Source organism: Oreochromis niloticus, linkage group LG7, assembly GCF_001858045.2.
Source record: "Oreochromis niloticus isolate F11D_XX linkage group LG7, O_niloticus_UMD_NMBU, whole genome shotgun sequence".
In the NCBI taxonomy this organism is placed as follows: Eukaryota; Metazoa; Chordata; class Actinopteri; order Cichliformes; family Cichlidae; genus Oreochromis; species Oreochromis niloticus.
The window spans coordinates 42,442,132-42,469,958 of record NC_031972.2 but is presented as its reverse complement, the minus strand read 5'-3'; the positions used below and the strand labels follow the sequence as shown (position 1 = coordinate 42,469,958).

Here is a 27,827-nt window from a genome sequence, read left to right as displayed (position 1 = left end):
GAAAATCTCAGAGATGATCTTCTATTAGCAGCACTTTGTGAAAGTGGTAAAGAACTCCCAGAGGACACTTCTCCCTGAACCTGAGCCTATAGCAGCATAAGTAAGCAACGGTTCAGGGTCACCTGATCCTGTACTAATTATTAACGATAAAAAATCAAAAAGGAAAGTTTTAACATGGGTTATCAGTTTCCCAAACTGGGAAGTGGTTCCACAGGAGAGGCTCCCATAGACTCTAAAACATGTAATGGGGTCTGACTATTCAAAGCTCTGTACATGAGAAGATGGGTTCTTAGCACACAAACAACAAATAAACAGAAAACAAGATTAGATATTTATTTAAAGACGTCAGTTGTTACAGAAACAGTCATTTTAATCAGTAAGTTGTTTGTGGCCTCTATGTTTCCTGTTAGAACAGTAAAACCTGTGCTGTCTTGTAACATCACTAAGCTCGAGAACTGGTTTAAAATAATTATATATCAATGGAGAAATCATATTAGATTGGCCTTGTGTGCCACTACAAGCATCATGCAAAGTTGTGAATCAGCCTTCTGAGGGCTGATGAAATAAAACGGGGCAGATGAACAGTTTCAGTATTATCTCACAGTAAATAAACATGGCTGCATGATGCCACACAGCACTATCCCAATGATTCTGTCCTCTGAGCAAGACAGTCCAGCTTTTTGTTTTTCGTCTTGTTTTGTTTTTTCTGTTTGGATCATACACCCTGTTATTCACATCACTTCAACCACTGAGTCTGAGTGAACAATGCCGAGATGAGTCTGACAGAGAAGTGGCCGTGCGTCAATGTACCGAAAGATAAAACTAAAAAAAACGAGAAGAAGAGAAAAGCAATCAGAGAAGAAGAACTGGTCTTCAAAGGAAACATCTGAAGGCATTGGACATTTCCAAGACTAATCAATTGAGATTTTTAAGGCAAAAATGTTCTCTTAAATATTCTGAAGTAACACACAAAGATGTCACAGTACAATTTTTCCTTTAACCTCACAGGTGCATGTCTGATAGAAAAAAAAAAAAGGTTGCACACATGCAGTTTTAATCCATGCTATAAAAAACATCAGGATAAAACAGGATATTCATCACAAGCATTCAGTTAAACCACTTTATCAAGATAATTTACAGCAAACAGAGTTCATGTTATTTGTGCAGATCACATGGGCGTTCACATGGCCTGGCATGCTGACATGCTACTGCTTTAGCAGAGTGACATGGATGCGACGATGAGCAGTGGGAGGCAGCGAGGTGTAAGCCTTCATTAAAGCTGGTTTGTTTACCAGTAGTGATTTTTTTTTTCTGTCCTACACAATAAATGCTTTTGATTGTTACTCCTTCACTGACACAGCCTCACAGGATCAGTGATTTCTAAAGTCTTCTTGAGGGCAAACATATGTATCCCAAAGAAACGATCTACGTAATCTCACACGGGATAGTGTTAAAGTCATTTAGTTGTAGAATGTGATATTTTAGTCTCGAGGACTTATCAGGGTTAATGGAATTCTTGAATTTAAGACACTGTTGAATGCTCACCTCCTTACGATGCATAAAACATTTTTGTCAGTAAAAACAAAAAAAAGAAAAATCAACTAACCACACTCTATAGTTGGCAGGTTTAGAGTTTCTTCCCATATTGAAGCAAGGGTGAGAGCAGCACTCTAATCTGGAGCTACTGCTATTTCAGATTGCAATACATCCTGTCACACCCATTGGCTAAGAGTTCATTTTAAAGGGTACCTATTATACTTTTACAAAGGTTGAAATAATACGTAAATGTGCAAATAACCCGTATGAGCTAAGAGCTCGGCTCTTATCCATAACATAATCAGCTATGCAGCTGTGGCTTTGAGAAGATCTGCCCGACTGTTGTTCAAAACTTGTTTTTGTGAGGTGCAGCCAGTTCGTAGAAAAATGTGTTAAAGGCATAGTTAAGTGTGCTAAAAAAAAAGAAAAAAAGTTTCTTTCTGACGGAGGATAAACAAGGTTTTTAGCTGTGACTTCGAAGCTGCTTTCACGCAAAGAAAAATCCTACTTTAATAGAGTCCAAGATTAAAATATGGACTTAATAAAACAGGTTCCCCTCTAACTAAAACTATACAAACTATATAATCCAAGCCACCAAGCAAGGCAATGTTACAGCAAGATAACAGTTTCAATTCTCTTTATATATTTATGGCCCTTTTATAAAATTGTGTAATGAAAGACAGGTCAAGTTACATTTACTTTTCACTAAAATCAGAGGCTGATTGTTTGGGACAAAAAAAAGCACTACACCTCCCATAGTTATCATTGTATATTGTGCTGTACGAGACCAGAAAGCTCAATGGGCGCACAGAGTACAAGGGTCAGAGCATAGCAAATGGTAATATCTATAAACAGATATCTACATATGAATATGCTGAATTAGCAGGCAAGAGATGAGGCATTTGGTCATTTTTCTCCCATTTGTTTAATTAGTGAAAATGTCAACCATGCTTCCCATGCTAACACTTTTAGTAGGAACCTGAGCCATTTTTAAATGATCTCTAGCTCTGCCAGATGGGCATTTTTGAGGATTTCTGCACTGATACTAAAAGAAAATAAAATTATTCTCTATCATGTGCAGGTTTTTAATTAGATTCAGATTTAGATTTTTTTTAACAGTTGCCCGCAAATTCTTGAAAAATAAAACAAAACACAAGCTGCATTTCAAAACAGAAACAAGAAGAAGGAAGAGAAGGAAACCCTTAATCTTTATACAACCCTCACTGTTATGTAAGTGTCATGCATGTTTCATACACAAATACATGTACTGGATGTACAGTATATACGAGAGAGTGAGCGTGAGATGAAGCTCACATCTTGTCTTGATAAATAAATAAAAAGGCCATGCCTTGTGTTTCAGGAAGAGAGTCACAGAGTGCCGGCAGTTTGCTGCAAGTCGACTCTCCAGAAAACGTACGTACGATATATACAGATTATACTGTATATTTACATGTACTTATAAAAAGACTGTTCCTGCCTGATCTGGTCTGATCTGGTTCAGGCTGACGTTGCTCCAGTCTTGAAACTAGTGCTACATTTTGCAATTCAACATCCCGACTGTTGTACGGGGTCCCCGCCATCCCGTCACCTCTCCCCTCCACGTGGAGGGACCCTATTCAGTCAAACTGAATAAGCTGGGATGAGATGCTACACTTAACAGTATTTCAGATTTGGCAGAAAAACGTTGCTACAGAGTGGATTTGATCATTAGCTTTTAAATGTCTTGCACACATTAAACACGCATCACTATCTAACAGTTTGCTTATAAAAAATACAGGCCTGTCGTTCATAATTTAAATATGAATAACCTACGTATAAACATTGATAAGGCCTGTTAGTCATGATTTAAATATGATTACAGGCCTCGGTATAAAATGTCATACTTAAATGAGCAGAAAGAAGCAGCATTACACATACATTATACTGACCAATACACAAAAAAGGCAGAAATTTTGTACAGTGTATAAACGTCTAAGAAACTGAATTTACAAGCAGTTCATAACATATTATATAACAGACATATTCATTAAGCATCACCAGCCAAGAAGTATATCGTTATTTTGAGGTGTGAGTTTAGAAAAAAGTGTTGTAAACCTTCTTTTATATTTATTCCTTGACTAAATATGGCCCTACCACACACATAAACTCTACACTACACATCTCAAAAGTATAAAGAAAAAAAATGCTTTTCTTTGGACATTTACATGGATTAAAAGGGACCTCCGGACAAGGTGGTTGATGCTTGTCTAATAGGACATGGTTTGTGCTTTGCTTTCTTATACCCATTAACGGGAAGGCCGAAACTTATCTGAAAGTGACAGTGCAATAACCTGAAAACTAAGCTCGATACATATAGGCTTTAGCAGTTCTGTAGCTTACTTCTTTAGAAAGGAGAGCGGCTGTGGTTAGCTTGGATTCACAGCAGTTGCAACAGATTGCAACAGTTACCTACTTGTCTGTCGAAGAGAATGTGGAAGAGAATAGATGGATGGATGGACCTACGATTAGGTAGAAAATTTTTAAAAGTCTGTCAGAATCAAACAATGCAAACAAGTGCAGTTACTATTGAGAGAATACTTGCTGTATCTAAGCCAATGGTATAGTTGGAGTTTTTAAGTAAATCAGACATTATTATTATCATTATTGTTATTATTATTATTGCAATATATAACAGCACAATTAGTTTTTGGGCATTTATTTACCAATAGAGACAAATTCTATATCCTTATTTTTTTTCTGATAAAGATAACCTAAGACTGATGAGAGGTGGAATCTATTTTAGTGTGATGTATCAAAGACACTATTTCACAGCACAGAGGGGTCCATAATGTATAAACAGGGTAAGGGGGTCACTTTCTTGTAGTGTCAATGTCTTTCTATGCGGCTAAGGTGGCTACAGCTAATATGGAGTCCAGCAAACCAAAGAAGCAGATTAAATTCCTTCTAATTTTAAGCATTTATTAGATGCCATGCCGACTGTTGTTGCTAACAACGAGTATAACAAAGAAACTTATTAGCAGCCATGTTGAAAAAGAGAGAGTGTTAATTGAAACCACTGCTGTGAATCTAAGCAAAGAGCAGCTGCTGTCACCTTTAAAGCCTTCAGGATGCGAGTATTTGATGATGAAACATGGGTTTTCTATGGAGTCTGAATTTAAGGAGATATATGGTACAAAAACTTTAGGACTTTTAGTTACAATACTGATGGACAAACATGGACCCAAACACTGGTGTTACAGTCATTACTTTGAGCCATGCAGATGGTTGTTAAAAGAAAAGCAATCTGCACTTTTACCTCTTTTCTGTGTGTTGCTACCACAAAGGTGTGAGCCATCTAATCTGATAGCAACCTAAATGCTATAATTCTCAACGTACAGTTTGGCAAACATTATGAATACGTGGTGAGAAAGGTAAAACTGTGCGACGGACCACAGACTTGCCAAATATCACTACCAACACTTGTTTTGTTTTTTTTAAACAATATTTTTTGGCAATACTGAACAATGTGAGAGGTAGAGAAATGTAAACCAAAAACCAAAACCAGAAATGCTTCTGAAGTACAGTGTTGTTTCATGAAAATAACAAGACTCTCAAACGTAACAACACAGTCAGGTTCGGTAGTGAAATGTGTGTTTTTGACTTCTGGGCTTGGAGAAATCCACGTTTCCATAACCCATTGTGCCAGTAATGTTTTCTGACAAAAAAGTAAGGCTGGTTCAAGTCCCTGTTGCATTTGATTTGACCAGACTCCCAAGGAGCACAGCTTCCTTTCGAGTCAAGGCAGGTGGATGGAGCAGACGATAGGAGCGTGGGAAGATTTCCGGTGGGTTTGTTCATGATGGAACATGGCAGCGGTGGTGGGGCGTTGTGTGGTAGGGACAAAGCCCTGAGTGCAGGACAACAGTGCATGCTTTTTTTTCCATAAACTAGCACATGCTCTATTTCTATTAAAAAAAAAAAAAAAAGATATATATGGCCCAAGTGCCATACATATATATATGGCACTGGGGCCTAAACATTTTTGTACAAAGTCAGAACCTCCTGTTTCTGTAGCTGAAAAATAGGACTCTGAAACGTATTCACATTTATTTGTATAAATTTCCTCCTGAAAAAAAAATCCACTCCATTCCTCAGTTTTGTAAACATTTATATATCAAGTGACATGATTTAGACAGAGGAAGTGGAAATGGGAACAGCTTGGATTCAGTCTGTCGAGTTTCTTTCCTGTTTACTCTTCCTGGTGCAGCACGTTGATTTCAGACCACCACCACTGCCCTTCAAAATCCCCACCGTTTTGTCCACTCTTCTAAACAGAAGGAGCATTCAGGGCTGTCTTCATCACCCTTCACGGCCAAATATTCCCAAAAGTGCAACATGCGAGATGCGGGCAAAGTTTGCCATGTGCTTAGGAGCTTCCAGTGAAGAGTGAAGCCTAAAGAGAGGACAGTAGACCCGTCTGGCCAATACTGGGGTGGAAGCCATTAAATTCGGCTTACCCTTCTCGTGAGAAGGGGGTTGATAGCTGGTGGTGGACAGGGAGTGTAAGGAGGTGGCAAGGGACCAGGTTTGATCCCCCGGGTTCTCATGTAGGACAGGAACTGGTCGGGAATTTCAGCCAGCACTTCTTTAGCCAGACGGGCCATGCTGAGGATGTGATTTCCTCGTCGGTCAATGTAGTCTCTGAAAGGAACAAACTGAGAGGGGAAGGGAGAGGAAAGGACACATGGAAAGGAGAGAACAGGAAATAAGGAAGTCAGACATAAGTAATGTAAAGAGAAATAAGAGGCGGGGAGTACAGAATAGGAAACATGGACATTGAGAATAGTAAAGAAAATGACAAAGATGAAAAGCAGAGATAAGACAAATGAAGACAAAATGAAGAGAAAGGAGGAAACAAGAAAATGAGATGATGGTAAAACAAATTAAAGGAGGAGAATAGGGAAGAAGAAAAAGGGAAAAGAGATGGCATAAAACAAAGTAAAGTAAACAAAGTAAAGATGAAAAAGAAAAAGGTGACAAAATAAGGAAAGGACAGGACAGAAAACATGTAGATTAAGAAAATATAAGACATTAGTTAAGAAAAAGGAAACAAAAGGTGAGTGGAGCAGAGGAAATAAGGAAAGGGAAAGTCAGGAATAAGGGGAGTGTAGGGAAGAGGAAACGAGAAAATAAGACAAGAAACAAGGAGATGGAGAGGAAGTGAAAAGGGAATTAAGTATGGGGAATAAGAGGAAACAAGAAAAGGGAGATGATAAACACTTGGTAGAAATTAGAGGAAGCAAGAACAGTAAACAAGCACATGGAGAAGTGAGCAAAACATACAAGCATCAAGAAAAACGGAAATATGTAGAACAAGAAATGTACAGTGAATGAAAATGAGGAGAGCAACAAGGCTCAACAAGGAAGGATAGGAAATGGGAGAGGAGTAGCAGAAACAAGAAAAGAAGAAGCCAGGTATAAGAGGGGAGTAAGAAAAAGAAAACAAGGAAAGAAGGAGACTGGGAGGAAACAAGAAAAGAGTAAAAATAAGGTAAGGCAAGGAAGAGGTAACAAGAAGGAATACAGGAAATGAGGGTGTGGAGTGGAAATGAGTGAAGAGGAGAGGAGAGGAAGCAAGGAAAGGTGAATACAGGAAATGAGATGTGGACAAAAAACAGAAAACGGTTATGCAAAATAATGAAAAAGAAAGCAAAAAACAGGAAAACAGAGAGAAGAATATTGCACGTAGAGGAAAAAATAAGGATCGAGACAGCGGAGAGAAGACAGAAAAACCAGCAGACTCAGAACAAGAGCAGAGTAGAGGGTCAAGCACAATGACCCTTTCCCATTAATCATAAATCCCACATTTCTCTCAACACCTTCTGCTGAGTGAACAGCCTCCCAGCCAGTCAGCCGTGTCTTCGGGAGTATTCTGTACCTGAACAATGTCCCTCTCCGCGTATCGTCCTTGGGATGAGATCCTCTCTTCGTCCCCATCCAGCTCAATCATTTCTGAGGAGGGAAGCGCATCAGTAACACCCCGTCAGGAGGCTTGAACAGCCACGTCAACGTTGCGGTGAGCAAACATGACACACGGTTTTTGTGTTTCAATCTGCCAAAGTCATTAGCATGCCACAGGCTTACACTTACTTAGAGTGTTGATAGCCTCAAATGAGAAGGACTACACAGAATTTGCACAGCTGAGCGTGAAGCCACGGGGCCGTGAGTTACACGTAGCTGCGCACATAAGAGGAACGTGCCCGAATACATGTAAGCACAGCCAGCAATGAGCACCACAGGGACATAAAGCGAACGCGCACTCTGACTTCATATGCGTGCTAATCCCGTTGACGTTGCAGGCTCATTGCTCCCCATGAGTGAGCTTGTTTTTCTGTTTTTTTAACAGAGGACTGCTCTGTGAATTGTAAACACAAATGTCTCAGGGAGGAAACACAGCAGAGTGATGCGGCCCTTGCGCATTTAAAATCAAGAGGAAGAAGAATGGAAAAAAAGGAGTGCTGCTGGATTGAAAAGCGAGAATTTATCATATCCCCTTTACCTCGGCTTCTGTGAAGGAGGAGAGGGAGAATTAAGGGGAGGGTAAGCGGAGGAGTGAAGAAAAGAAAAGCTGCACGAGGAAGGGCTAAACCATGTGGGAGACAAGATAGGAAGCAGAACGAGGGGTGAGGGCAAAAGATTACTGCATGCTTTTAAACACACACGTATTTGCACGCAGACACACATTCACCCTGCTTACCATCGAATTCCGCTGGTCCAACCCCAACTATTATAATTGACATGGGCAGAGACGAGGCCTGTAAAGGGTGGAAAGTGACAGAATAACCACATCAAAGTCGGCGAAGAAGCAGCGTTCATTATTTTCACCATTTGCTATCTTAAACCGTGCAGGCTGTCAGTGAAATAAACCTGCAAATTACCAACTATACATTAACTGTTACAGTCCAAGGAAAGGAAGCTCTATAGAAAAATTAAATGCCATTGTTAAGGCAGACGGGGCCTTACGTCCTTACTCTGCAGCTGGTTTTATAAAGCCCCTCGCCTGGCGAGATCTACGGTTTCTAATTTCATGCATCTACAACCTTGTCTAAATCTCTCGAAGCTTGACAGCTTAAAAATGACTCCCATTTACATCTTCCTCTGCCCTGAGCTCCAGCTGAACTCCCGGCCTGCATAGTAATATTGTTTATTAAATCTTAGTTGAGTGGGACAGCAAGTACAGTTGGAATGATGAATGGAGCTTTTTCAGTGTTTCATAACTTCCCGTGTTATTAGACGGACGCCCAAATTGCTTGAGATATGAAGGGCATGGATCCTCCACGGGCTAGTAAATAATTACTCTCAAATCTCACTTTACAATAACATTACATCACACGGGGGGCAAAGTGGAAAAAGAAGCAGGAGAGCGGATGCGCGTTGAGGCCGTGCGAAGCATTAAGCCCAAGCAGCTGAGGCTCCAAATATATGAGCTCGCCCAAAATCGTTACACACATTAACTCTGATCACTCTAATTAGAAAGCAGAGTTATTAGAGCTGAACATAGCAGCGTTGGGGGGGTGTAAGGGACGTGGTGGTGACCAGACTGACCCTCTCTTCCATTACTTCCCTCATTAGTAAAGATGAGAGACAAAGAGAGAGGGAAGAGGCAAAGATAGCAGCTGCACTGCTTTTCACTCTCTCGCTTTCATATTAGATGTTTGTTAGTTTATTAGGCCTCTATTGGGGTTTTAATCACACCTTCAGGGTTCCTTGCGAGTTTTACAGTAAATTAACTGAACGATTATAAGTACACATTTCACGGACTGCTACAGTAGATCACGTTTAGTAACCCACTGTGTGCTTACCGGTTAAAAAACATTTTAAAATATAAAATATACATAGACCAGAGGTTAAATGTGAAGTGCTACTGTACATTTACTATGGACTCCTTGGTCTGCGCCATGTCTGTGATCACGCCATCAGAGATGATGAGCAGGATGAAGTACTGTGAGCCGTCTGTCACTGCTGAGGCATACCTGGTGCGCAAAGAGATGATGTGTCAGAGGTCAGGCGATCAAAAAATGACAAAAAACTGCCCCAAAAAGCAACTTCTGGGTGGAAAAACGAAGTCGAAGTCAAAGCGCCACAAACTGCAGTTCCTATAATTTCCACATGAGGCCGTCTCCAAAAGCTCCTCTGTTAAAGTCACCAAATTCCACCATGAAACCATGATGTTTGAATCAGTCAGTCTTTTATAACAACTACATGTAACTGCATTTATTTTTTTAATACCATATAATACCATATGTTAATACTTTCCCAGCCTCACCTCTGTTAATTGTAGCCACTAACGTGGAGTCTCATAAATGGCTTGCTATGTCCTGCTTCAGTTTTGGAGAATAAACCTATACAGTTGATGGACACTGCCTCATCCAGAACCGAGCTAACTAGCATAAGCTAATAACATAGCATTTCACCATGGCATCCCAACTGTAACTGCAAGATGAAAAAGTGCACTTCCATCATTAACAAACTTTATTTCTTTATTTTTATTTCTTTATTTTTAATTTTGTTGGTATTTCATTAGCATTTTTTTTCATCTGAAGCTGATTAAAGTTTTAATATGTACTGCACTTACCAGTTTATGTGTCAGAGGGAGCAAGTTTATGGAAGATCCAATTTTATGAGAGCATAATATTAACTTGCTGGAGCAGCCCTTTAAAATCCCCCTGTCTCAAGCCCCACACATTGCCCTCAGCAATCACCTTATTAGATAAAATCTCATATTAGGTTATCACCCCTCAGAGATCAATACAATTATAATCTTATTTTATGGAAGACAAATGGACCAATTACAGCTGCGTGTAGTTGCCAGGCCCAAAAAATTACATAAAATGTGAAATAGCCATATTTGTAGGCCATGGCTACACTAATTAGTTTGAGGTTTGGGGTATTTAACACACAAAGCGCACAAAAACTGTTTAGTTGTTTTTGGAAACACAGTCTTTTCATTCAAGTACAATTTCAAACCTATTCTCAATGTAACCAGAACATTTCCAAATATTATGTTTCAATTAAAAGTATTTATTAAACTTTTATTAACATACTCACAAACAATGAGAATATATATTAAAGAATACACATTTATATCTGTATTTAATTGCATACTAAGGAGGAGTAATGCTTTATAAATGATGAAGTAAACACTAATGCCTTACTAATGCTTAATGGTATGCGTAAGTAAGTAACATGTTTCTGGCAGCATTAAAAGTTAATATAGAAACAAGATCCCAGCCAATGCTTACACAGGTTTTTGTTACATGAACCAGAACTTTTGAAGTGATGTGCCACGGCATTTTGAGACCATATATTAAAGAACACTCTTAGGTGAAAACAGTCAAGCAATTAGTGATTTGCCGTGACTTGATGCCACTGTTTCTAAGCGCCATCTTCCTGGATTTCAGTCAGATGCTCCACACAAGTGAGCAGTGAACAATGCATCTATTCTCAGGCTGAGTGGGCGGACGACGCTCACAGAGACGGGATTTGAAAGCTGATGATGAAAGGGGGGGTAAGTGCTTGTTACAGTCAATCTTGAGGATCATGAGACAAGATCTGGCAACAGGGGATGTCAGGTGGGAGTTGGAGGACACAGAACTAGGAAACAGCACATAACTTTCTATCGGTGATTATTATTGTGTGAATTGAGTAAGTGCAGCTGACAGCTTCTTTCAGTATCTGCTAAAGGTATTACTTGTTTTAAATATTTGAAAGCTTTAGAAGAGCATATTTGCTGATCCAGTGAAAAGTCAACTTGGAGCACAGGGAATTTTCTATTTATGGCTGTTGGGATGGCCGTAAAGGGATTTATCTATTGTATATCTGTGAAGCGGTAGGAGGTGTGACATTTACTGTTATCCACAGCAGTGGCGCCAGCAATCATAATCCTGCATGCACTGAGCTTATAAATGTTATTTTAAAACTATGTTCAAAATAACAGTTTAAGAACTTTAAGTCTAATCTTTGGATTCAGTAAGTGATTAAATCGATGGCTTTTTGAAAAAAGAAGGGAAACTACTCTATGTGATAAAGATTTGGCAGAAAATCTGTTATTTAAATACATTAAAAGATTTATCAGGCGATTAAAATTTGAAAAAAATAAATTAAATTCAAGCTTTCCTGTAAATTTCAATAATTCTGAATACTAATTAAAACTTTATATGCTCAAATATTTGGCTTTATATGACTTTAGAGTAAGAGCATGAATGTTTTTCTTCATCTTTACCAAATTTCAGATCCTGATTCATTTTGATGGGGACAATGACCAATCACATATTCAGGCTTTTATCTTTGATAGTTTTTGAGGTATTCATGTTCAAACATTGACGCAGATTTCAACGTGCAAAAAAATGGCCGTAAAGTGGGTCAATGAACCATTTTTCAAAAAGATATATCCAGAAAAGCATTAGAATCTAAAATTTTTACAGCACTCATTATATATGTTTAAACTTTGTACCATGTGATTTTTTAATGCAAATCAGAGACAGCTGAGTAGCAGTAGTAGTGTATGCCTGTGTTTATTTCAGAATGATGGAATGAGCTCTGTTCTAGACTTTTGACAACATGGAGATGCAGAATGAACTTCAAAGTTGATTTCAATTGTTTTTTATTTGATCATCTGGGTTTTTGATTGTATAATGTAGCAGCTTGGTTTGGTGTTATTACTACATATAGCTGATACTTTCTGTATTGCTGCTAAATAAGGGAATCCTGCTTAATGCCAACTGTTTGTATACTATGAAAACACTGAGTCACTGCCATTTCTTCAGCGGTGCATCTCAGCTGTTTTCTCTTTTTTCTTCAAATCTCATTAGCTCCTATTCTTGTTCCTCAATCCAGTCTATCAGTCACTGTGCAGGCTAGAAGCAGACTTCTGCTGAAAGCACTGTCATGATCACTTTGCATGTTCAAACCACCACAGCAGGTAATGATTCCTCTCAGGTGATGGTGCTGTTAGCACATTTATCCTCATCTTTTCCCTCCACTTAAAGATGTAACTTCACCAAGGCTGATTAATCTTTTAGGAATCTTTCCTGCTGAGCTGCGCAATTCTTGGTGACATGGTGCTTAATGACATTTACATGTGTCAGACCGCATGTTTCACATCCCTCGGTGTGTTTATAATGGACGTACCTGGCCACGTGGTTAATGACAGGGGAGAAGTGGGTGGGTCCATAAAGACGTACACTCTTGAGACTCTGGTAATAGGCCTCCATCACACCCTCAATACCAGTGCAGTATGGGTTTTGTGGATTACCATTCTGCACAAAAACACAAAGATGTGAATGAGTTAACAATAAGACATTCAGATATTTCATCTGCACAAAAGACCCTTGGAAGACTTTAGAGTCACTAATAAAAATAAAATATGCAGTTTAAGTCATCTTGTCACAGCAAAAAAGAGCCTTAAATTTCTACTTAACATATTTAAGACAGTTGGCAGTGCAGTGGATAGTGCTACTGTGTCACAGCAAGAAGATTTAGGTTTGAACCTGCCTGGGGACTGTCTGCAGGGTTTGCATGTTCTCTTTGTGGGTGCTCTCCAGATGCTCCCGTATCCTCCCACAGTCCAAAGACAGACACGTGAGGTTAATTTGTGATTCTAAATTGTGGATGAACAGGTTTCTCTCTCTCTGTATTAGCTTTCTTGCCTGACAGCAACCTGAACAGTGTGTCCCGCCTCTATGTCAATGTCAACTTTGTGTTATCCCTGTAACACAAAGTGTACTGTTTTTGATACAGGAGTCTGAGTTTTTGAGACCTCTAAACCATTAGATTTTTTCCCCCTGAAAACCTGAATAAATAAATTGCACAAAAATGCCAAATGTAGCAAAAATGATACCAATTAAAACTCATCAGGTTCTCTAAATTCTCACTTTCAGACAGTTCTTTCTACACTTAGCTCTGGATGATGTCAAAAAGTGGATTTTCTTAACATGTTAATCAAAGCAACACAACTCTGGCTGTAAGCCCCATCCACCTGATGTTTAGACCTGCCATTCAGAAAAACATTAAAGTAAGAAGGAAGGGATCTTAAAGAACTGCAATAAGGATCAAGAGTAGGAGGATAAAAAGAAAAAGAGATGCAATTTACTAGGCGAGTTGTAAACCTGTGTTTACAGTTAACATCAAATGTTAAATGTCCCTTGACAGTAATCCCCAAATTAATTACAGATTATATTGACATTGCCTGATTCAGCGTTGTGTTGCTGAGTTTGATTTCAGTTTCATGTTGATATGTTCACAGCACCACAGGCTAAAAGTTTACACATCCTGTCACCTTCATTGATTTGATCTCAGTGTTTATTCAAAGGCACTCAGTGTCTCCATTAGAATTCTGTAGCATGTATCTAACATCAGGCATTAAACTTAATGAAATTATATTGCAAAGTGTTTTGATATTTGAAGACACTGTAGCTAAAAGGAATAATAAAAACATCACCATGCTGCAGGGAAACAAAATATAAAGTTGTATTAAATTTCATCTCCCTGGACTGGGACAGAGTTATAATTAATTATCATAACGAACATGTTTGGATGCAAAGTGTCAAACGACAGGATTTCCTGTTAGCATATTGAGAGCCATGAAAAGTGGTCACCCCGGGCCAAAACATCGATAATACTCCAATATTAACACCAAGTGTAAAAGATCTTTTAAGGATGCAGAATCTCAGCTAGACTTATAAATTACATAGTTTAAGGAATACTTTAATCCTTCTTTTGCATCAGTTCGGTAAATGGTATCCTCAGGCAAGTTGGCGCTGCAGTGTTGGTTATAAAAAGATCAAACACGATGATCATTTGTATTAGAAAGACTCTGACATAAGCCCATCCTCTGGCTTCTTCCTCTGTCTCTCCCACATCTGTAATATTAAAATATTAAATCTGTGCCTGGTTGACTGCTTTTGGAGGCCCAAAAGAAAGTCGCAAAAAGGAAACAATGCATTATTTAAACTACCCATATGTTTTGGGCTTTCAATTATCTGAGTAAGAAACCATCCTCACTAACTCTGCTTGGCTACCCATGAGTACGAACAGTGCACATGAGACTCCATTGTTTTGTAAATGGAGCTTGCATAATTAACGTCAGATTCAGTGGTGGCCTTCTCCCACTGTGGCTACACAGCTGTAGCCTTCCTCTTTAAGAGCTGACTCAGTCAGATCCTCAATCGTTAACTTAATGCATATGTGCCTTTAGGGAGTAGCCGATGCTGAGCAGCTGTAATGGCTGTAAATGCCTCTGGAGGAACATCTGGAGGTGAGAGTCGACCAAGAAGAGATTATGTGCGGCTTGAGTAGTGGTCAGGATGTCTACAGCCCTAGAGCACTTGACACTGGCAGAGTGGTACAGACAAATGGATGAGTGGAATAAGGAGAGATGAACAGTCAAAAGCACAACTATTTCTACTCAATATGCACAATCTGTGATTTCAACCCTAAGTTTAAAGCTACAGTGTGTAAAATCTTCACTGCTAGATGTCAGTAGAATGCCCCCACCAGTTCGAATGCATTACCTTGTTGTCAGCTCAATGTATACCTCATCTATCAATGCTGGGTGAGAAGTGTATTTACTCAGGAAAAGGCTGTACAACTTTGTGGAAGGAGTCAGATACAGATCAATGAGTCTGAGAAGCTCACCTCTGTCCAATGACAGCAATGCTGAAATGAGTTGCTGAGAACATGTTGAAGTTTTCTGTCAGTAAGATGCTCATATGCTGTGAGAATGTAATCAAACTCTTTATCAGAGGGAAAGTGTGATTTTTAGGACACTTGACTATAAAATTAGCGAGAGCAATGTTAACTTACAACCAGCTGTTGTTGTTAAGACAGCTCTTTTGAGCTGTCCAGGTCAAATGTCTAATCTGCTGACAATATTGTGAAATAAACAAGCATGCGCATGCACGCTGACTTCAGTTCAGGAGATGAGGCTTGATGTGAGGAGGAAGAGGATAATATATTGTTAAGATACCAGTGGCATTGTCTTATTTTTTGCAATTTAATTTCTTTAGTGAGAGGGACTCCTACTTGAGAGTAAAACACAGGTATGATATTTTATATCTTTAGTCTGAAGGTGCAGGCACAAATTGAAATGTCAGCACGCAGACTCCTACAGCCTCTCTTCTCCTCTGCCTTGTTTTGTTTATGGAGTCATTCTATAGACACGTACATAAAACACAATTAGTCAGAAAGTAGAAGTTCTTCCTGCCGACTGTATTTAGACATGGTGGAGGGACATGGCAGCTTCCACAAAGTACAAACCTGCTCCAATCTATTTTTAATGAATTAATCATAGGTTTATGAGAACGTACCAATTTCCCAGACACAACTACACACAAATCTATGTATATTTATCAGAATCCTTTAAAAAAAAAAATCTCAAAAAAATTACCGACTGCACCTTCAGCGACTACAATACAAATGAGAGGGTCTGGGAAAAAAGTCCAAATGTTACATCCATCAATTCCAGGCTTGAACCTTTCCCAGCTGACACTGACAGATCATCAGTCCATCGCAGCACTAACACAGAGGCAGACACCCAGACATGTACAGTCAATAAGGAATCACCACTGAACCTAACTGGAGGAGATTCATGAGGTAATTCATGAACCAATAACCAACCAAAATCTTTATGCTGTGAACTGACAGTGCTAGTCACTGCACCACAGTTACAGTTCAAAGTCATAACGTCAATAAATTTCATAATAATGATGGTATAAAACTAAAAATGGTTCTTAGAAAGCTAACTAGACATAGTGCAAATTAACTGATTTACTGTCTTTGGTTTAGTGTGGCATATAGCTTCAGTCACCTGTTCTTTTGCATGAACATTTGTCAAAAATAAAATAAAAATGCAGCCTACAATCTGCCCATTTTAAACAGAAAAACGATTGATACAAAGAAATTAAACTACAGCTAAAATACTTTGTCACTCTTGTATGACTAACACTGGCCTTATACAAATAATAAATAAATAAACTTGGCATGTTATCACACCTAAAGTGGCTTATTTACTGCCAAAAACAACCTCACTTGGCTCATTTGGCTTGTATCTCCACAGAGTGCGCAGGCAGTTTGGATGCTGTGTACACGTTTTTGGACAGCAGCATTGACCACCCACCAATATATTTGTTCGCTGTAACACCAAGTATGTAAGAAAGTGCCTGTTTGAAAGTGTTTTTAGTTGGATTTTCAAAAAGTTTTCTTTTTTAACTTGGATGTAGTATTACGTTATGTTTTAGATGTCGCTTTAGTTTTCTTGCGGTCTCATTGTGACTGACAGACTCCAGCTGGCACCAAAGATATGAAAAGATTTGCTTTCGCAGACGTATTCAACAGCAGTTTGAGGACAGGCCAAATCTTTTATTCTGCCAGGTCTGATGATGTTCATCAAATCTGCACTGAATTTCACAAGCCCCGTCACAAAGCAAGGCTTTATTTCCTTTGGTCAAAAACATTGTTTGGTTGGAGTCTCAAATAACACAAGATTTAATTATCAGATGAATTGTGGCTTTGTGAAGGACTGAAAACATCTCCAGCGTATGCCTCACTTCTTGCCCAGTGTCAGATCCAGTAGACTCAAAAAATGACATGATTTCCAGAGGATGAAACCAGGCTCTTTGACGGTTCCTTAGTAACTGATTATCATAAAATTCACAGATGAACTGGCACTAACATAAAAGACACTGTTGCTTCCCAGCAATTTAATTTATCCTGTACTTTGATATATTACCAAATAGCAAACGTAAAAGTATATTTGTGTTAAGTGCTAATTAAGAAATGTTAGCATACTAGCATGTTACACTGTGAGGACCAAAGCAGATGCTAACATTTAGCATGACACATGCCATTTTGAACAAGCAGACATGTTAACTTTAGCTCAAACCGAGGCCATGTCTATGCACAGCTTCAAAGAGTTGGTAACAGAGGCTTAGATCCTTGCTTCACTTTATTATTTAAAGTTTCATTACTGCCTAAAGAAAGGTTTTTGCAGTGTTAAGACTAAAACCTTAAAACATCACTCAAATGGAACTTGGAATCCAATAATTTGCCATGTCACTTTTCAACTGCATAACTAAATCCTGTCTAGATGATCTCCGCCTGGTCAAAAACACAGCTGTTAGGCTGCTAACAAAAATTTATACACTTATCTGATCTTTTTAACTGTTCCGTCTTATTATTTTAATCCAAAGTCAGCAACACTTCTGAGGTTGTAGCACCTAAAGTTTGGAAGAGCCTTCTTTGTTAACGTATTTTCTCAGGTTTGTTTTATGACCTGTATGAATTTTATTTAATTTGCTTTTAATGCACAGATGAAACCAAAATGTGAATGCCTGGCCATGAAGCACAACACCACATATGGCGAAAACCAAATACCGGACACCAGCAAAAACACCTCGTATCATCTGCCAAGCACAGCAGTGGAAAAGGTGAACATCTGGAGTTGTTCTGCTGACACAGGACCTTGCCACCTTGCACTCACCGAGTCAGCCATAAACTCCCTTGTACACCGAAGTATTCTAGAGTCAAATATGAGGCCATCTGCCTAAAAGCTAAAGCTTGGCTAAAATTTCATCATGCAACAGAACAATGATCGCAAGCATAACAGTGAAACTACAACAGAATGGCTGAAAAAGAAAACAATCAAGAACAATGTTAACTAAAACATCCAGAACTCAACCTGACTGAAGTGTGGTGGAACATTAAGAGGGCTGTGCATAAACATATACTCACAAACTGAAAAAATGTTGTAAAGAAAATTGGGTCAAAATTTCAAATAGAAAATTCATTAAAATAAGTAAACAATATACTGTCAGTCAACCCTTCATCATTTTTCAACATCTTACTTGGAAGAAATAACATAAAGTTTGCATGTTTAATCCAGGTTTAGACTGTATGTGCCTATAAATAATACATAAAAAAATGGAGCAAAGCTTTTTTTTCGTGTATGTATATGGACAGATGGATGGCTGGATATGAAGAAAAAAAACCATGTCCTCACCAGGGCAAACTCATGTGAGACCCGTCCATCTGGGGGAAGCTTGGCACCAAAACCCAGCGCGGGAAACATCTTGTCGCTGTCGTAGTCCTGGATGATCTCGCCGACAGCCCGCAGTGCCATGGCATAGTCATTTAGCTGGTAAGGGCTCATGTAATGGAGTGAGGTGGGCTGGGATGGGTTGCCTGGGACCCGAATGGTTCAACAAAATAAAACACACATCAGCATCACACTGTAATTATGCCTGCTCCCCCCTGGGCTGTGAGTCATATTGAAATAAAAAGGAGGACAGTGGGTGAAAGGGGTTAAATTGCAGACAGACATTTCTGCAAGGCACAGCTGCACTGGAGGAAGAAACAATCTCAGTGGCTGCCTCACACCTCAGTGGGTCATACAAGTTCCCCAAATATTACAGGATAGATAGGCAACATGAAACGTACTGTAGTCATTTTAAACTTACAAGATATTGAGCCGATCCTTCAGCGCTTTATTCCAATTTGCACAAACTAATGAAATAAGCAAAAACTGACAATATTCTTGTGTATAAATTTCAAAAGCCACTCCTGACAATTAAATAATCAAACCAAATAATGGCAAAACTGGTATTAAATAAAGCCTATCCTAAATTGTCTCATATTTATTTAAGATACATAAAAGAAACGTTAATATAATGATGACAGCAAAGACCAAAATCATATGTTATTTGATTTTTGTTACAATGTGAAAATCAAAACCAAAAATATTTACATTTTCTCAAATTAGCTCGTAACTTATGGACCCTGGCAGGCAGTTCAGATTCATTTATTTACCACATAGATCTATTTTTAAATAGTTCAGTAATTAACTCTTAAGCTATTGGCTCTTTCAACCTGAAGCAAACATTATTGAATTTAATCGTAAGCAGCTACAAAACTGTAAGGCGAAAATGAAAAACCTCAGGCTCTATGGACTGGGTAGAATTTAACAGCCTTGAGAACAGATCACAGATATTATAAAAGAAGCAACAGCACTCAGGATAAGGATAAAGACGGTGGCCTTTCCCACCTGCACTTAAAGACCCAATTAGCAGGCAAAACAGGAAACATGAGAGCCAATCGTGTTGCTGCACTAACGCATGCACATAACATACGTTCACAAGAGTTTGTTATGCTGCTCACTATCATGGTGAAGGTTTTTGTCAGATCTTTTTTGTTTCATGGCATTTCTGGCCTTTGTATAAAAACCTTTTGTAGACATTACCAAAGTCCTGAAGCTAATCTTTATTTCAGTCATGTTCCCACTGTCACAACTACAGTCCTCCCTTATTCATTTTCTTGCGGGCTTTGAAAGAATTGTCCAAATAACTGCTTGGATGCGTTACCAAGACAGCGTATGTGACACGAGGCTTGCTGAAATTTGAAAAACTGAGAATACTGATAAATGCAAATTTAAGACTAAATAACAGCCTTGCCCCAGTGAGCCAATAATATAAATTTTGTTGAACCTGCTCTAAAAACTGGAGTGAAGACTGTACTAAAAGACCTCTTCTAGGCCCCTTTCAGCTTCAGATTAATGCACGTTGAGGTGGTTCTCCATCTAACATTTGCAACAGCAGGATGGTGTATGTGAGCATGAATCCAAATAACCAACAGTATTTGGAAGCTGTGGTGGCGAGGAGGTCACTCATACTATAAATCTTGCACCACTTACTGGACTATACGTGAAACATCTGCCAGATAATAATAATAATGATAATGATAATAACAATAATAATAATAATAAATAGACAACCAAGGGCGCTCCGTGGCCCAGACGAATATGATGTATTAGATTTGGGTCACAATAATAATATTCATTTGAAATGAGTTCAACGTTGGCTTTGGGTTTGAGAAAACTTGTAGCCTACGGCTTTGTTTGCGCAACATTATTAAAGAAATGAGACAGCTGTAACAGTCTGGAACAACCTGTTTTACAAATAGGATCAAAGAAAAACTAATGAAGATAATATGCATACATTATAAATAGATGCATCACACCACTATTATTTTATAGTGTGGGAGCTGCTTTGATGGCAGCAAAGAAACTCATTAATATCTCTTGTGGCAGAAAGAAGTCTCTAAAATTGTATAACATATATTGACTCACTAAATCATCTCTTGCTGAAATGAGAACATTACTCATCCCTGACAAAGTCATCTGTGCAGAAGAGCTAATTTTGTTTGTCTGACGTTAAGTTGTTCTGATAAATGCATTGTGGTTTTCCTGTGGGTTTTATAAACCGCCACTACATGAAGACAACAATCTAAACTGAAAATAAATTTGGGCAAAATGTGGGAGTAATGGCTTTCGTTCTCCACAGAGGCAGAAACTTTGTTACACTGTTTTGGCTAACAAGTAAAATCAAGCTGAGCTCAGAGATTTAGAGCAACAGATAGCGTTCTAATAATCATCCAGCTTTCAGATGTTCTATCTTCTTAGTTAAATTAAGGGGTGAAGAACCATCAAATGAGCGGATAAGCAGTCCCTTAAAGGTTCAAATCATATAAAGATCTGATCGTTAGCCAGCAACATTTTATCTGTTGATACACTAAAGAGATTTCAACAATATATGGGCAGAGCTTTAAAAACACTCACCATTTGATGCTGTGAAATCAATTGCCACTGTGAAATTAATCTGAGTCCTACAAGAAATAAAAGAAGAGAATAAATAAGTCACATGAGGAGAAACAAAGAGCCATCAATCGAGCCAGATTATATGATAGCATGTTTCAAAGCACGCAGCATGAGCAATTAAGCAGCAGGTTATCGGCAGCTGTCTGTCTTCATTTTGGAAGCGGGAGATAAAAGGCAGCGGCAAGTCCTCTCAGCCGACTCTCTGCTGCGTCTACACTGCTAACTGCAGGCCATTCAGAATTTAATGATGAGATTAATGTTGCTGCCTAATTGAGTACTGTATGCTATCAATTATTGTGACCTTACCCGCCTCTGATGTAGTCCAGGAAGGACAGCTCAGTGTCCACCAGGCAGGACAGCAGAGTGACCTGCAGGCAGACAAGTGCGCCAATTAGACAGGAAATACTTGTGCAGTGTGAATCTGTCACTGTAGCACCTGATTCTCTGATGAGACATTTTTACACCGCTGATCAAATGTTTCTAACATTTCTTTTTTTTAGGGCTGTGATCTTTTCTTTGTTTTGCTCCACTGTCCACTGATTTTATTTTCTTTATTCTTTTTAAACATACTTGTAGTGCAGTAAAAAATAATGCAATTTGTGGTCAACTTGAAACAAAGACAGATGTGAAATGTTAGAGTGAGGTCAGAGATCAAATGTGATATGATATTTGGATGCAAACTATAACGTGATATTTAGAGTCCACATAAACCAGTATCTTTTCCTACATGTTGCCAACAAAACAAAGTCAGCAGAATTTTAAGCGTAGTTTTAAAGATAAAAGACATTTTATGAGTTTTATAAGTCTGACCTTATTTGACCTTGAAGAAGAAAGAAAGAAGTCCAAGTAATGTGATATTTATGATTTATATATATCATTATATCATTCTTTATATGCCAATGTTTTGTCAAAACAAACAATGGCAGTAAGAAATAGTTTAAGTAACCATATATAGTATCATTATATAGACTTAGAACTTCAGATCACTCTATTGACCTTAAAGGAGACGTCAGAGGTCAAATGTGAAATATTTGAAATCTTTATCCAGTACTTTCTATATGAGAACACACTTGGAAGAATCATAGTTTCTAAATTAAAGGCTTCCGGTTAACCAATAAATCATTAAGCTGACCTTGAAGACCTTGATGGATCTAAGGATAATTTTAATGGACTGTTAACATGACATTTGCACCAATGTAAGGAAAATATGAAAAAACAAACCAAAGATTTCTGAACACTGAGGGGGATATTTGAGAAAATAACCTGAGATAAAATCCTCTATACATCAATAAAAAAATCTATTTTTGATAAGGCGCTTTAATGGTTAAGTTTAGCGATGATAACAGTAAACATCAGATGCGTCACGCACACATTTGTGAGATTTTTTCTTTTTAACTTTGTTTTTTCTTGGAATAACACCCACATCCATGATTTTTTTTAAAATTAGGATGGCACTGTTATGATATTGCAGAAGAAAAGTTTTAGGGAACATTGGAAGTACAGATTTTATATGGCATACCATCTGTTATCACTTTGCCAGTAAATGGCATGAAAGTTCAGACAACATATTAGGACAACTTGAGTAACAATAACAGCCTACCGTTCCTGAGTTTTGGTACTTTTTCTTCTTCTTCCCTTTCTTCTTTGGATTTAGCACCTGTGTAGAAATCAGTTTGAATCATCAAAACAGATTATTCAGTAAATTAAAACACATGCCCTCTTAAAAATAAACATGTCCGAATCTCCGCACACTGCAGTGGGTGTTACTGATGGAAATAGCTCTGTTTACGCTCCCTCTTCAGATTCATGTATTCCAAATGCCACAGGACACTGCTTCCAATAGAGGCATCCAATAGAGTGTACAGACTCTCCAAACATTTTTCAGAACATGTTCACACACTTCATTTTGTATTCTATTACTTGTCCTCTGGTCAAGGAACAATTGATTTTCTCTGTTTTGGAGAAAATTAAAAACTGAGCTAAGGATTGATGAAGCTGAAGACAGCACTGGTCTAAATGATTTGATAACCCCCAGTTAAATCACACGAGCGTGGAGAGAGCCCTCTGCTCTCCCTACATCTATTCTCCAGATTATGCTTCATAGTTTTACTGACTCTTAACTTTCAGTGATTTATGCTTAGCTTGAACACAGCTGATAGACCAGTCAGCAAACTGCAACGAGCACAAGAGGGAAGCGCAGCCTTTTAGGGAACTTGCTTAACAGCGTGCACTACACATATTAGTGAGTTCCATCTGGATGGCTGTATATCAGCCTGTTAATCACTGTAATTAAAGAATCCGTGTATAATCCCTGCTATAATGCTCCATTGCAGTCTTTGGAATACAAATGAACACGACAATAAAGTGAGTCTTTCACATTTTAGATTATTATGTGAGCTTCAAATAAATAACAAGAGCAATCAAAGACTATTTCTACCATTGTTGTCTTTTTACAATTTGCTCGTTCAGATATGATGCGAAATGAGCAATTTTGTCCAATCGAGCAATGCTGAAGAACTCTTGCAAAAACTGTTGGATCCAGACTAGAAATTCACTTCTAACTTGCCCTAAACCTCACCTCACCTCAAGCAGAAAGATATCCTTGAACCCTGAAACAAACCTCCTTGGGACAGGCAAAAACTGCTGAAAACTGTAGGAAGATAATATACACTCCCACTGGTGAGAAATGACACTCGAAGGTGGCTCTAGAAAATGTTGACTCGGGCAAAACTCAAACAAAACGTAAAATATGCAACTCAGAACATGTGCACCTGGTATTATAAACGACCGGATCAAGGTGATGCATCGTATACTGACAATCCACGAGCGAAAGATCAGTCAGATTCCAACCTCTGATGAATGTGTTTGTCCGGTTTTACTCATCTAGCTTTCTGGCCCCAGGGGGAAGAGAGACAAAACTTATATTCACTTTACACAGAAAAAATGACTTTTCCTGACTTTGAGCCTGTGCTCACGCTGCAGTGCGTGGGAAACACTACTGTAAATGTTCTTCTGTATGGAAGCAATGCTGTGATTAAAGATAGAAGCTAGCCTCATCCTACCCACTTCAGTCCCCACAGACCTGCAGTTCTTTATTCGAGTATTCCAGTTTTTCATGATAATGTCAATTATTTTTATTTAATGACTTGATATCATTACTTAGCTCTTTCTTTTTATTTAGTGCTTTGTAATAAATAATAATTTGTTACCCACAATCATAAGTTCAGCCTATAAAATTTTATTAGATGGAAGTATAGCATGAAAAATGTGTATTTAAATCAGTGAAAAGTGAATGATGCCAGAATCCAACAATAATTTTCTAATCTTTTGTAGACTGACCACAACACAGAAGCTTTCCAGATCACGTTCTCCTGGTATTGCTCTAATTATTGTGCAGCTTCTGTTGTATACTAACTGTTGTACACACGAGATTACGCTATAAATGCTTTGAAGTTGCACAGTGTGTCCTATATTCAAGTGAAAAACTACACGTGTTTGAATTATTTCCACTTTTTTCATTCATTCTCTTTGTTAAAAATGCCCGATCTCCTGCATGGACTAGTTAAAATGTTTGTGAGGATATTTTTTAATAACAACTTGCCTCGGGCATGTTCAATTTGAAAATGGGGCACAGCATTCTGCTGTTTCCAGGTTGAACGACATGTTTTATTTAAATATTGTGCAACGGCATGCAACAGTGGGAAACAGTCTCTGAAGCATGTTTTATTCTCGTTCAGTGGGTGTATCAGAGAGTATTACTCTTACAGTGGTGACTCGTAAGGTGTGTAAATCCCTCATATTAATAATATGTTAACACCACTCTACGAGCTCAAATAGCTGTTTGAAGGTTCATGTTTTGGTTAGATATCAGGTGACCCTCAATCCTCCCTTAGTTATGCTGCAATAGGTGTAGGCTGCTGGGGGATTCCTATGATGCACTGAGTGTTTCTTCTTCAAACACCTTTCTCACTCACTGTGTTAATAGACCGCTCTGCACTGAATCATACTTGTTATTGATCTCTGGCTCTCTTCCACAGCATGTCTTTCATCCTGTCTTGCTTCTCTCACCCCAACCGGTCGCAGCAGATGGCCCCGCCCCTCCCTGAGCCTGGTTCTGCCAGAGGTTTCTTCCTGTTAAAAGGGAGTTTTTCCTTCCCACTGTCGCCAAAGTGCTTGCTCATTGTTGGGTTTTTCTCTGTATGTATTATTGTAGGGTCTACCTTACAATATAAAGCGCCTTGAGGTGACTGTTGTTGTGATTTGGCACTGTATAAATAAAACTGAATTGAACTGAATGAGATATCGTGATGAGAGAATAATGAATAATTAATATTATGAAAGGTGTGGGAAAAGGAGTTGGATTATCACCTCATAGACGTGGAACTGTGACTGGCTTCTGGACATTTCTCTGTAGCTTGTACTGAACTCTCCAATGAAATCGTGGCTGTAAGAACACACACACAGTCACATTAGGCCATTGCTAAGGAAACACCGTAATAAAGCTGTGTCAGGAAAAGTAAAAATAATGATCATGACAAGAGGAATGGTCCAAACGCCTGCTAGAGAATAACAGATTGGATCCATTTTTTTGTGGTGTGCATAATATTTGCAAAGTCTTCTTCAAGGAGCAGGACTATCACTGAGAAGCTCATTGGTTACTGTAGGCGTGGGTGTAGCAACCATTTATATAATTTCACAGAGATAATCAGCAGAGTTGGAGTCAGGGTCAGATATTAATAGGAGCTCAGGGCAAAACGCCCTTGAAATGTCACAAACTGTGTATGAAATGAACAATGAAGGGGCAAACTGTGCCCCTGAGTACTGGGAATTCACTTGCTTCAAAAGATAAACACGATCTTTATTCCCTGCCTGACACCATGAAGGTAACCATCGAGAGCCCGTTCAGAAAATATTAATAATTAATGTGTTGTATATTTGAAGTAGAAGGGAGTGTTGTCACGTGCAGGGCTCCGCTGAGATATTTTTCCGCAGTGTCTACTCTTTAACAGTGAAAAACAAGAGTGTGTATAAGGACATCCATTTTGGAGAGTGGTCTGTTAGCAAAATCCCAAAAGCACTTCCCTACTTTGCACATATGCTCTGATGTTATCAGGGCAGCTTTTTTGGATTTTAACAACACACAATAACAGTCTCGCTGGTATCTCTCGTTTTAGAATGTAGTTTTAATACATTAAATAACGATACTGCATAAATTCATGGATCGTTGCACCACACACTGTAGCTTTAACATGCAGGAAAGCATTGCTCTCTCACCCTCCATCTCTGTCCCAGTCGTACACCTCCACCTTAATGCTCCTGTGCAGAGAAACAAGAGGATCGAGTGAAATCCCATTAAGAAAAATCAATCAGCACCACAGATTTACTATTTTTCTGTTTATAGAGCTGGCCACTGGTCTGTGGAACGCACAGGTCCTCAGCAAAGAGAGGGAAGTTCAAGACAAACTAAAGGAGTTTCTACATCTCTTTTCTAAGACTACGGTCTGGTAAGCTTTAATGTTTAAATGTATCCAGGTTTAGGTTTAGCTGTCACCTTAGAAATAGACACCTGTACAAAGAGTGCACTCTGCAACAAAATAAAATTAAAATGTTAATTACAGCTCTGTGTTGTAACTGTTTTAATGTGTCTAACGATTTCTGAAGCATTTAACTGCAACAGTATTGCATTCTACTGTTATATTTTTATGCATGCTCTTTCATGGCATGCATTTTGAATTTCTCTTTGCTATTTGGGCTGATTGGGACCTGATGAATGTAAAAACAAAGAATTACCAGATTTTTATTTTTTTACCTGATTTTTGTTTCTGACATTTGTTTTAAATTTTGATAGAACAGTGGCAGTATAATGTCCTTGTAAGTGGATATCAGGCCCTTGTAGAGCAAAATTTAGTTTTTTGGTCTAGACAACCCAAAATGTGATGTCCACATATGTGGACGCCAGGTCCTAGGAGGTTCAAAATAAATTATCCATGCAAAATCAAAGTTTGACACTCATATCTGTTGACTGTAGTTCTTTAAAACAATTGAAAGAATGGCTTATAGCTGTATCAGTCAGGACTTTCTGAAGATCCAAGTTGTCTGGTTTTATTACCGATTGTTCACATTAATGCTAACATGTCAGAACCTGGTCATTTCTGTAACTCTCCTATTGCATTTTTTTTCCATTTAACTCCTGGCCTGTAGCACTACCTGAGTTACAATGTACTAAAATTGTAAAAACCTGAGTAGCTACACTCTGTCATTAGCATGCATCATCTTTCTGCAAGCTAACAGTAAGGAAGCGCTTTACTTACTATTTATTACTAAATAATTTTAAAAAGAATCTCAAAGCTATTTGGTAAAAAAGTATCCATAACTCGAAATTTCGAGTTATGGATACTTTTTTTTTAATTTAGTGGCAGAAACGGGCTTCCATACAAAGGAGCTCCTAAACATCACCCAAACATCAAGTTTACCTAAGTCTTGTAAGTCTATGTCTATTAAGTATTCAAAGGACGATAAAGAGCTAAAAACTTGAACTTAAGACCAAAACAGAATTAGACAAACAAAAAGGAATATTAGCATATACATGAGTTATCAGCCAAATTAT

The 27,827-nt window shown here is 38.4% G+C and overlaps 1 protein-coding gene across 2 annotated transcripts in view; it reads right to left on the bottom strand.

Annotated features, from left to right (window-relative positions):
• Window positions 1-318: 318 nt before the first annotated feature.
• Window positions 319-27,827, bottom strand: part of LOC100692653 (copine-8) — a 73,692-nt gene continuing 46,183 nt past the window's right edge. For both annotated transcript variants that reach the window (XM_005459931.4, XM_013264189.3), the window contains 11 exons: window positions 26,495-26,536; window positions 25,589-25,664; window positions 22,821-22,877; window positions 21,527-21,588; window positions 21,182-21,228; window positions 18,572-18,753; window positions 12,706-12,833; window positions 9,446-9,548; window positions 8,273-8,330; window positions 7,454-7,527; window positions 319-6,230 (listed from right to left, as the gene is read on the bottom strand). In XM_005459931.4, coding sequence (XP_005459988.1) covers window positions 6,018-6,230; window positions 7,454-7,527; window positions 8,273-8,330; window positions 9,446-9,548; window positions 12,706-12,833; window positions 18,572-18,753; window positions 21,182-21,228; window positions 21,527-21,588; window positions 22,821-22,877; window positions 25,589-25,664; window positions 26,495-26,536 — 1,042 coding nt within the window. In that variant the 3' untranslated portion in view covers window positions 319-6,017. The remainder of the gene's footprint in view (window positions 6,231-7,453; window positions 7,528-8,272; window positions 8,331-9,445; window positions 9,549-12,705; window positions 12,834-18,571; window positions 18,754-21,181; window positions 21,229-21,526; window positions 21,589-22,820; window positions 22,878-25,588; window positions 25,665-26,494; window positions 26,537-27,827) is intronic.